The sequence below is a fragment of the Brachionichthys hirsutus genome, unplaced genomic scaffold (genome assembly GCF_040956055.1).
Source record: "Brachionichthys hirsutus isolate HB-005 unplaced genomic scaffold, CSIRO-AGI_Bhir_v1 contig_1378, whole genome shotgun sequence".
Taxonomy (NCBI): domain Eukaryota; kingdom Metazoa; phylum Chordata; class Actinopteri; order Lophiiformes; family Brachionichthyidae; genus Brachionichthys; species Brachionichthys hirsutus.
In genome coordinates, this window is record NW_027180474.1 from 1 (window position 1) to 11,482 (window position 11,482).

General features: G+C 44.4%; 2 protein-coding genes across 2 annotated transcripts; both read left to right on the forward strand.

The window, feature by feature from the left end:
* Positions 1 to 186: 186 nt before the first annotated feature.
* Positions 187 to 4,751, forward strand: LOC137915196 (follistatin-related protein 1-like; the record flags this gene model as incomplete). The annotated part of the gene is made up of 6 exons (XM_068758636.1): positions 187 to 317; positions 606 to 724; positions 910 to 1,022; positions 1,993 to 2,103; positions 2,210 to 2,304; positions 3,419 to 4,751. Coding segments are annotated over 6 exons (611 nt in total), but the record flags the coding sequence as incomplete, so codon positions are not given.
* A 1,244-nt stretch (positions 4,752 to 5,995) lies between these two features.
* On the forward strand, positions 5,996 to 9,221 carry LOC137915204 (leucine-rich repeat-containing protein 58-like). Its single transcript, XM_068758645.1, has 4 exons — positions 5,996 to 6,453; positions 8,213 to 8,341; positions 8,466 to 8,743; positions 8,865 to 9,221. Exons 1-4 carry the CDS (start codon positions 5,996 to 5,998, stop codon positions 9,056 to 9,058), a joined length of 1,059 nt encoding a protein of 352 aa, XP_068614746.1. The 3' UTR covers positions 9,059 to 9,221.
* The last annotated feature ends 2,261 nt before the right edge of the window (positions 9,222 to 11,482 follow it).

Consider the following 11,482-nt stretch of genomic DNA (forward strand, 5'->3'; position numbering starts at 1 on the left):
AAATATTTATAAACATATTGATGTGTCTATTCTATTTGTTCTGTCACTATTTTATGCTCTAATGAAGGGCTCTAATGAACATGGCAACACTGATCTACACTCAGAAGGACAGGGGGCACTTGGGAAACAGATAAGCAGGCCCGAGTGTGCCCTTTAGTTGACGTATTGATGCCCCCACCCTTGCAGTGGTTTGCTACGCTGCTGACCGCAATGAGCTGAGGAGCCGTGTGATCCAGTGGCTGCAGACTGAGGTCGTGCCAGATGGCTGGTTTGTCAAGGGATCCAACATGTCTGATATCCTGCTCAGATACTTCAAGGTGGGCTTCTCTTCTCTGATGGGTGACACAAAGACTCACTCACGCACACACACACAACCCGGGAACTAGACACGGGGAGAACATACAAACTCCACACAGACAGGAATCCAAACAGGAACCTTCTTGCTGTGAGGCAACAGCGCTACCCACTGCACCACAGTGCCATCCTGCAGATATAGTTATTAATTAATTAATTATTAAAGTTCTCTCGATATCTATCTATGGCTAAGATTAACAGGATTTAGCCCGAGGTCAAAAAGGTGAAGAAGTCTGTTGATGTTTCTGCAGTCGTACGACAATGGCGATTCTCAGATGGACTCCTCAGAGCTGCTTAAATTCATCCAGCACAACGAGTCGGTTGTGGAGCTGCAGTCCTACGCAGACCAGGAGAGCAACAAGCTGCTCAGGTCAGTCCTCCCCCAGCCCCATATCTATGGGCTGCGGTGCTGTTTTAGGGTTCACAGCGTAAATCGCTGAGCCAGATCGGTGCAAACCGAACTGGAGGCCTCCTGTGGGAGCGTGCAGCTCTGCACGCACCCGTTCTAGGCCATTCTTCACGCCACTTATTTTGTGTTTGTATTGTGCTTCCCAGGAGCCTGTGTGTCGACGCGCTCATTGAACTCTCCGATGAGGACGCTGACTGGAAGCTCAGTTTTGATGAGTTCCTCAACTGTCTGAAGCCTGGCTTCAACCCCCCAGAGAAGAGTGAGTCTCAGAGGATGCTTTTATATCCATGCTAATGTAGCATCAACATGCACGCCAGCAGATACAGAATATAGATGCGCTGGACTGAGTTTAGACTAACAGTCCTGATATGCTTCAAACTGTTGGAAAGATTCTCAGTTGGCTCGGTCACCTGATCTTCTGTTTATCTGGGATAAAGGTCACAGGAAGTGGAGAAAAAAACCATGCAAAAGCACTGAACACACCCTCCACCCTCCAACACACACACGCCCATATGCAGACAGGTGATCACCGAACCCACAATGCAGACCCTGAAGCCGGAAGCAGGTTCAAGGTTTTAATTAGTTGGGTGGAAAACCGAGGAAGACTTGGAGCAGGGTGGATAACATAACAGTTCATACTAAAATCGAAGAGTTTTGGGGACCCGGATAATTACTACTGAAGGATTAACAATGAACTGGCGAGGAGTGGATGAACGATCTGGCCTTTTGAACTGTGCTTTCATTGGCTTGAGTGGGCTGCAGGTGTGTGAAGGTGAAAGCAGGAGCGAACAGTTGGGCTGCCCCGCCCAGCCTTAGACCACCAGGGGGGAACAAAACTGATAAAAAATAAAACAACAACAACAAGTGGGGAGGGGAAAATAGGTGAAAAAAAAACACAGAACACCAAATACTAGCAAATCCTACAACACACTCCAGCTGGCTTTACAATAGATAATTGCTTATAGAAATCAGCACTTTGAAACTTGAGTGTATCAAACTCGTGACATCTCAAAGCATTTCGGAAATATTTTGAGCTCTGACACTAGAAACTAGACATTTTTAAATCTTGCTGACTCCTTACTAGTAAACTTAAACTAGCAAACAGATAAAGGAGTAAAGCAATATGTGAAAATGTGGCATTTTCTTCATGCTGGCAAATCTTTGTCTTGGGAAATGAATTCTGCAGCCCACGACCTGGAGTTAGCTGGTTGTTGCGTGTGTTTCTGCAGAATGCGCCTTGGAGGATGAGACGTACGAGGACGGAGCCGAGACCCAGGTGGAGTGTAACCGCTGTGTTTGTGCCTGTGGTAACTGGGTCTGCACTGCTATGACCTGCGGCGGTAAGTTAAACCACCTGGAATTATATAAATGGTCTTGGCTCTTTGGATTGCACGCATTACTGTGAGTTCCCTGTGAACATCGTTGATTATTTCACAATGGGTCCAGATAAAACAGCAGATGGGGATGACTCAACAGACGTGGGGGCAGAGATGACTGAGGAGGAATGGAATCTCCGTGTGGCTGAGCTCAACAAGCACCAGGTCTGTCTTTCTGAAAGCCAGTGTACGCGATACAAAACTGTCATGTCAAAAAAATACAATAATAAATCATACGTTTCAACAAGATGTTTCTCACAGAATCATAGCTTTTCTATTTTAGAATTTTAGAAAAGCTGCTTATAGGATTCTACTTGTATATTATAGCTGCATAAAGTATCACAGAGTTAAGGCCCAATGATTTGCATTGACAATCCTTCATCTTATCAACCTCATTACTGTTAGTGTGTTTCTGTGCTTGGAGCCTTTTGAAAGCAAAATGTTCAGCCAGCATAAAACCTTTCAGGGCAGATTTGGTAACTGTGTGCCAACCCAAAAAATGCTAGGCGATGCAGCTTTATGGCTCAAAAGACGAACAAATAAACCAAAGTCCTCAGTGTCAGTGTCCTCCAGATTTTATTTCACAATCCCAATTTAAAAAAAAAAATGTTGGTACACTCAGTAAAACAATAATGACACACAATGCGATCATGTTCCAATCTGTTTGCTATTTATTTGAAAACAGTGCAAAGAAAATATATTTAAATATCTGTGAGGGCAAACCGTTTGGCCGCTTCCGAACACGAGCTTCAGGTAGGGTTGGGTGGGTTGGGTGTGGGTCATCGTCAGATTATTGCTTTCAAATCTCCATCATGAGTGTAACATATTTTAGGAGTGTAATGTTAAATCACATCAGTAACATTTAAAATATATATATATATATATCCTAAGTGGCAGAATTTGGTAAATTTACTTGTGTCCAAAAATGGTTCAAATGGGCTGGCCATTGGTGTCAGTTCACTGATAGTTAAATGAACGAGGTTAGAACTAGGGCATGACTGTGCCAATAAGGTCATCAGGTATTCTGTACTGCAGAAAGGCAGCTCATAATAGGCTGCAAACAAATGTGACTCTGGAGGTTTTAGTTCTTCGCACCAATCTGAATGATTCAGTGACGAGGACCTTGCTTCATGGCTTTTAATGAGTAAAGCGTTCATAAATATTATATGTGTATTTCCAAACACAATGAATGATAGATGCTTTGACCAAGACGCACTTTTATTAATGTTGTTAAATATTCTTCTTTCTGTGTGTCACTCGCTCCATTGCTTAACTACAGGAAACAGTTGAGAAGATGAAGAGCAGTACAAAAGAGGCCTAAATAAGGATGCAATGAAGAAGAGGATCATCGTCATCACCTGTAATCCATACTTGATTTACCATGCGGCCATGTGTCGTTATTAAACAGTTTTTTTTCATGTTTCTCTACTATGTTAATATTATACTTTTTTTTTACACTGTCAAGTTACGAAGTGTTTGTGTTGTAGTTTGTTAGCTTCTGGGACAATCCCTCGTGTTCAGTATTGTCGTGTTTGATTGTATTACGACGCTTCTACATTAACCCTGGGGATATATTTTTTTTACTACAATCATTATACTCTTACATTTATTCTCAATGGAATATGGAAATCATAGTTTGTGAAAGCCGTGAGATTCCACCGTTTGAATGGGGGTGCACAGAGACGGTTGACCATGTGACACCGAGCACAGCGGGTTCGTTCACCACCTTAAGGTTCTAACAGAATCTGGGATAAGAAGCTACCAATGATTTGTGTCATCATTTAGAACTGCTAAAGCAAGTCACTCCTGGACCAATCCTCTCTACGCCGTCTCATTTTCCTCAGTTTATCACAAGCTTGAAATGAGTTTTTTAATCTTACTGCTAGAATAGACGTCTTCTACATTTGGCTCTACATACAGTGTGTTATTGGCCTGAGGCCTCAACCTTAAACCTTTCCCCATGTTATGCTCAGTTGAGTCTTTCTGCTGCTTTTTAGTGAACGCATCGGCACGGACGTCGTGGCCCTTCTTTCACTGTCGCGCAGCACAAAAGCACCCAGTTGAGACCTAATCTGAATATAGCATGGCGAATACTGAAACCAAAGTCTTTATCTTTGAATGATGTGCAGAACTCTCCAGGTGAAACAACACGCTGGACCCAGCAACAACACTATACCTGTACTTTCACCCTTATCACCCTTATCAGGACTAGCCTCAGTGTCGGCTGAAGTAGCTTAGATGCATCAATAAATTGGTGCATATACACTTTGTGTGTGTTTGTGTGACTGTATTAATGTGTGTGATAGTGAATTGTTATGCTGAGAGTAGTCTGGTTTGATACATTTTATTATTTGTTAAATTCCTATTTTAGAATTAGGAGGTTTGACAATAAAAAAAAACAGTGCCTTAAACAGCATCGCTCTCTACCTTTGCCTGCTATTATGCTTCGTAAAAAGAACGAGCGAGCTTTGCTGAAGTTTAGCGGTAGTGCTTTGGAATGCGATTCCTGATACATGTCAGTGTGAAAGTTGCATTTCTAGGTCTAACCTTTATATTCCACTAAAAGTGCAGAGACTGTAAGGAACACAGAAATATGCCAATAAAGCCCATACACCACCTCAAAGCTTCGTCGCTGTGTGCATTCATTTGAAGATTTTCATTATGCAGGGTGTCCATAAAGTCGCTTTACAACTTCAAAACATTCGTATAAAAGCAAATGAAGAGACAAATATGTGGAAATCCTGACAAAATGATGGTGGTGGTGTACTATCTTATCTTGCTGGAAAATGATGGTTGGCTGAAGGCCATCCAGTTGTGGTGCCACATATTCAGTCAAAAGGTCAAGGCAAAGAATAATGGACCAATGTCTTGATTGCACATGATCCCACACAACACATTCACCTTTGCTCTCTCTTAGTGAAGTTTCCTCGTCCGATTGGGATATTCTGACCCCCAGATGATCACATTATGCGTGCTCAGTTTCCCTGAAACATGAAACATTGCTTCATCACTAAAACAAACTCGGATGAGGGACGTTTCATCCTTAGAACTCTTTTTTTTTTTGTCTGAGGTTACCATGTGGCTCAAGTGCCTGTAAGAGTTGCACTTTGAAAGCCTCCAATCAAGTTCTTTGTGCAGGACTTTGTCCACTGCTGAACCGGTAGCTCTAACGGTGTGGCAGCACTATGGATGGACTTTGCTGGAGAATGACCAAAGGCTTGTGCTGCATGATCAATGTTTTCCTCAGAGGCAATACTGTGATTGTAATTCTGGCATATTTACTGTAAATAAGGATTTAAGTGAATTTAAATAAAATATTTACTTTTTCATTCTGTGCACGTAAGTCAGTGGAGTATTGCGTCATATAACAGGCATGTGCGTTGCGTAATGGAGGACCAGTGGGCACTTGGACTGACGGATCACTGGACCGTTCTACCGTCGTTGAGGGACTTCAAACGTGAAATTACACCTTCTAGCGTAATTTTATACGTCAAATCAATCGTATAAAAATGTTAGAAACGTTTTACGCTGGAATACGATTGAAAGGGCAGAATCACCAATCAAATGGAGTGTGGGCGGGGTTTGCTGTGGAAATTAGCCAATCACTAAACGCGAAAGCTTTAAGAAGGAACCACAGCGTAGGGTGTGGCGAGGTCACCTTCTCTGACGTAAGCATACAATCGCCTCTTCTCAGTCCGCGGCCTACTTTTCTAGAGATGAGCGTGAATCTTTCGGGTGGGTGTATAGAAAACATTTCTTTCCCCAAGTACTGGAGCTAACGCTCGGTTTCCGGGGGCGCTTCGTCGACCCGTTTGAAGGACTTTGTTCAGTTTTATTTAACAATAAAACCGTAGAGATGGAGGTGTCCGAAGGGGCGGCTGCGCCGGGCGACAGCGTGCTCGACTTCTCCCGTTTGAGCCTGAACGCTTTCAGCGCGGACGGCGTTAGCGACGAGAGGAAACGGGACGCCAAGCAGCTCTACTTGAACTACAACCGGTTGACGGCGCTGCCCTCGTCGATCGGCCTGTTCCACAACCTCGAGTTCCTGGACATCAGCAATAACGGGCTGCCGGTCATCTGCGAGGGAATTACGCGACTCCCCAGGCTGAAAGCGCTGATAGCCAAAAACAACCGGCTGGACGAGTCCTCGCTGCCGAAGGAGTTCGGCTCGCTGCAGCTGGAGGTGCTGAACTTCAGCGGCAACCGCTTCGAGGAGATCCCGCTGCAGTGCACCAAGCTGCTGCGTCTGCAGTCGCTCTCGCTCGGGGGCAACCGGTTGAAAAGCATTCCTGCCGAGATCGAGAATTTAACCAGGTAAGCTAGTCAAACGTTAAGCTAGCTCACCTGGCTAGCGCCGCCGAGCTAGCTGCCACTGGCTAATTGCTTTAATGAGCCTGCATGTAATTGCTCGTTAACGCAGACTCCGATCGATGCAAATGATCGCGTTAGATCCAGAGACTGTTATTCTGTTTTACCGGGAGAGCGGGGGTCTGCTATCGGGTTAAGATGTCACCGTTAGCCGCGCTAGCCCGGTGGAGCTCCCATTAGCCCGGGGTCGCTAGCATGTCGGCTACTTGGTGCTTTCTAATCCGCGCCGGTGTAACGTGGTCGCAAACTCGATAAACTATCGAACTAGTGCAGAAAGGATTTCATTACGTGTTTGTGTGGCGCTGACCTGTCCAGCAGGAATAATTTAATTAGTTAATTTAATAATAGTTTCCACGAGAAACACAAAGATGTCCCCTCTCGCGCGATTCCTGTTTCCAAAGGTCAACGTGGTTTGGGAGAAGCACGAAAAACAGTAAAACTGTTTGTTTTGTGGCAATGCGACAATAGATGGTAAACAATATTACTACTACTTTATGAATGCCATATGTATTTATTTTACTAATGACTACTGATCATGGAATCGATCGTCCACCTACTTGGTGGAGGGAGATGAGAGATGCCATTTATCAACACAGAATTAGTTCAGTGACGTCCGTTGTGAGGATTTACTGCAAGTCCGTGTCTTGTGCAATTAATATCTATCGGTTTTGGACTGTCAGGAAAAAAACTAGAATCTGCTGAAGTACTGAAGTCAATGGCCTAAATTCAAAATTCTATAAAATGACAGAAAATAAAGGCTCCGTGCGCACAAGAATCAAAAAACAGGTTCTGGAGAATCGGCACGGCAGAACGGACTGAGGCAAATGTCGGTTTGAAAGCGATTATTATGGCGGTTCACCTTAAGCCTTTGATATTGACAGGAGCAGGACGGCGATGAGATAAGCTCTATCTTGTTTGTTTTAAGAGAAGCCGGTCACAGCAGCTCATCCAGGCAAGCTATATTTGAGTAAGACTGAATAAAGAGAGAGAGACGACATTCTGGTGTTTGTTTTCGGTTGCCTCGACCTGTGTTTGCGTCACCATTAAAATGATTGCACGTGTTAAAAATGTATTCGACCACTGATGATACCTGTCGGTAGGTAAAACATAAGAGGAGTGATGTAAGAAAAATGATCTAATCAGAGCCTGTTTAAAATGTGTATATATATTTCTACTGCAGGCTTGCCTTGTTGATTTGTAATGATCACCTCAAACTCAGTAAATCCTGAATTTGAAACTCTAAAAATACTCATTGGTAAATTTCAGCTCTGATTTAATACCGTAATGTTTATTTATAATATATAGTGCTGTTGGTCAACTGTGAAGTCTCGTACAGTAAAATGTTATCACGTTTGGTTTTTCCACTTATATTTCTAGTAATAGTTTTCATGTGATGATAACGTCTTGCCTGGGAATCTTTGCTCTAATGACCTTTTGTAAGCCCAGCGTTGAAGCATTTTAATGACCAAGACAGGAAAACAATCCAAAATATACCTTATTTGTAAGTTTTTAAGATTTTGGAAATTAGATTGAATTTGTCTAACTTTTATATTCCTACCTTTTTTTATTTTATTTTTTGCAACAACCACAAAAACACTTTGACACTGGGGGAATCTTTCTTGTGCTGTACTTGAATGTGAATCCACACTGGAGTGAAGCAGAGGAAATAAACACGTTTAAACCCTTTTCTTTTTTATCCTGTTAGTCTGGAGCTGCTGTATCTCGGTGGGAACCTGATCTCAGCCATTCCTCCGGAGGTGGCCAACCTGCCGTACCTCAGCTACCTGGTCTTATGCGACAACCGCATCCAAAGTGTTCCCCCGCAACTCACGAGGTATCTGTAGCGATGGCGTAGAAGTAGTACATACTACTGCTCTGACGGTTGAATATTCCTGTGGTTGTGTTTTTGGTAGGAAACCATTCACCCCCCCCACCCCCCCCTCTCTCTCTCACGCCAGGCTCCACTCACTGAGATCCCTAAGCCTCCACAACAACCTGCTCGCCTACCTGCCGAGGGAGATCCTCTGTCTGGTGCACTTGCAGGAGCTCAGTCTCCGTGGCAACCCATTGGTGGTGCGCTTTGTCAAAGAGATGACCTATGACCCCCCGTCACTGCTCGAGTTGGCAGGACGTACGGTTAAAAGCCGGAATATTCCTTACTACCCCTGCGAGCTGCCCTCAAACCTGCTGCGGTACCTGGACCTGGCCAGCAAGTGCCCCAACCCTAAGTGTGCTGGTGAGACCCTTCTCCTTTTTAAAACCCTGTTTGACGCGATAAATGAAAGTCCGTGTTGTATCCATGCCAGACGAGTACGAGCCGCTGATCTGCCTCTCGCTTTTCCTTTTCTTTTCTACAGGCGTCTACTTTGATTCGTGCGTACGCCAGATCAAGTTTGTCGACTTCTGCGGGAAGTACCGGCTGCCCCTCATGCACTACCTGTGCTCCCCGGAGTGCACGTCCCCCTGCAGCTCCAACCCACAGAGCGACGCGGAGTCGGAGGACGAGAGCAGCGTTCCTGCCGCCCGCCTGCAGAGGGTTCTTCTGGGATAGTGCCACGCGGCGGCGTCTCTGACCCTTTGACCCGACGTGGTCTCGTCTTTGTTCAACGTTTCTGTGGCCGTGAATATGGCTGCCAGGCGTGTATGCAAATACACATCATCGTGTGCACACTAACAACGCTCGCTCCTTTAACACAGAGATCAAACGATCCCAATGAGGACCTTCCCTATGCTGCCTTCGTTTCCTTACACTGGACAGAGCGACGGGGATGTTACGCCCCTTCCTCGTGAGGCAGAGGTTACGTAATCGCTGCCGTTTGTCTGTCCGTCCGTCTGTTAGCGAGATAACTCAAAGTTATGGACAGATCTGGACGAGATGTTCTGGGTATGTTGCCAGTAGCAGATTATGACATTTTGGTGACGGTTCTGGATCACCCTGAAATATCCGTTAACGTTGCAGTCAGCGGAGCTTCAAAATTTGTTACTCAATATCTCGGTTGATTATTGACCGGAGACCTCTATCTCCCCACCGAATATAATCTGGATCTGATCCAGAATGGAGCCAGGAAAAAGAAAATGGATATATATATATATATATATTTTAACATTGAAAACTCCATTTATGGTTTGAAAAATACACAAACTCTGATTCACTTTTACTTTTCATGGTTGGTGTATAAAGACACCAAGAACAATCCAGAACCTTTCGGAGATTATTCAGATCACCGTGTGGATGGTGTACGTCCGGTTGGGAGGGGAACGAGCTGCTTGGCGGAGGTCTGCGCTCTCCGGGTGCTTTTCTAGTTTGCGTTGAGCAACGCTCTGTTGACAATCAGATGAGAGCAGCAATGTCTCTCCTTCCCCGATACGCGATGGAGCATCTCGCGCTCACCCCGCCTAGAGACGAGCTGCTGGCTGCCTTTGGAATCCATGGGTTGTCACAACATCGCACCCATTTTCTGTCCTGCTGCCTTGGTTATAGTAGTGTTTGTGTAGGTGTGTAACCCCCCCGCCCCCGTGAAACCATCATAGCATTTCCAAAAAAATGGAGGGAATAAGTGTTCTCCTTCTACCTTGAACAATCTGCATTAAAAGGGCTGTGGCTGTATGAAATACACAAACGTGATAAAAAAAGAAGTGCTGCTTTTCCCATGCGACCCTGCATTTCCTGTTAGTCCTCGACGACCAAGTCCTGGTCCCATGGCTGAGCATTAGAGGGCAGTAAAACTCAGTGAGACTGAAGGCACTGCATTTTATTGTATTTTTTTCTTTCCATATGGCACTTAAGGCTATTTAGCAGCGAAAGCTTTTCGTTTCACCTAATCTTTAACGTTAGAAATGAACAAGGTAGTTTATGGCGGTCTGCTGATGACACTGCGAGCTGTTATTCCCAGTAGACGACAGTTTTATAGGACGGCATTCTAAATAATTGCTATGTTTACCAAAAACTGACTGATTGTGTCTCACTGTTGGCTTCACCTTAGACTTGTAGGTAGTCTAAAATAAAAACGGGCTGCTCCTCCGTTAGTGACGTCTAGACTAAATCATTGAAGTGCCTTTAGTAATGATGACTTTCTAAAGGGGAAACAAATGTGCAAAGGAATGTGAAATATCCACCTTGGAAATGTGATGTTAATTTTGAATTTATTTCAGCGAGTGTACTTGTCAGTCCACGGCAAACTGGAAAAGAATAACTTATTTTTCAAAAAGTATTTAAATGACAAGCAAATATATTGAGATGTATAATTGTACGTACGTGAATCCCTTTCAGCTGAAGTAGGCGGACTGTACCGAACACAATAAAGACTTTAACATCAGAGCTTGTTTTGTGTGATTCTATTGAAGCGGTGAGTTCGTCCTTCAGAACACGAGCTCTGTGTTGAATACCGGTACAGTCAACTGGACTCGTAAGTTGTTTCTCCAGTTCTGTTCGGCTTCAGGTCCAGATACTTTAACCTAATCCAGCCTTCAGCACAGCTCTACCGTGACCTGGGTGACCGGGTGTTAGCTGTTTAGAACATGTTCTGTTGGATGCTTAATGTATAACGTGACACTTGGAAACAACTGCATGCCTTTTATATCATGTGAAAATAGCCTCTACTTTGTTCCTCACTTTAACATTTGTCCCGATTTAGTCGGTAACAAACATAAATTATATAAAGGACTCTGGTGACAATTTGAAGATGGAATATGTTTTGCTATCAGCAGTTGATGTGTTTGTCGTCATAGATTATGGCAGTAATCCTCTTCCCGATGGACTGTCACAATGTCCAGATGCCCTGGTGATCTTTTTCCTCCAGTTATTTTCATCTCTTGGTTTCTACAAGACAAGCTGGCAAAAACTTATGTTTGGACTTGCGTGCATTTTGTGCAGTTGAATGCTCTCTGACCGGGTCACTGCTGGGGGCCCGGTGCTTTCGGAGGGCCTTTGAAACGTGCATGCAGGACTTCTAACAGCAGGCACCTGTCGGGCCCA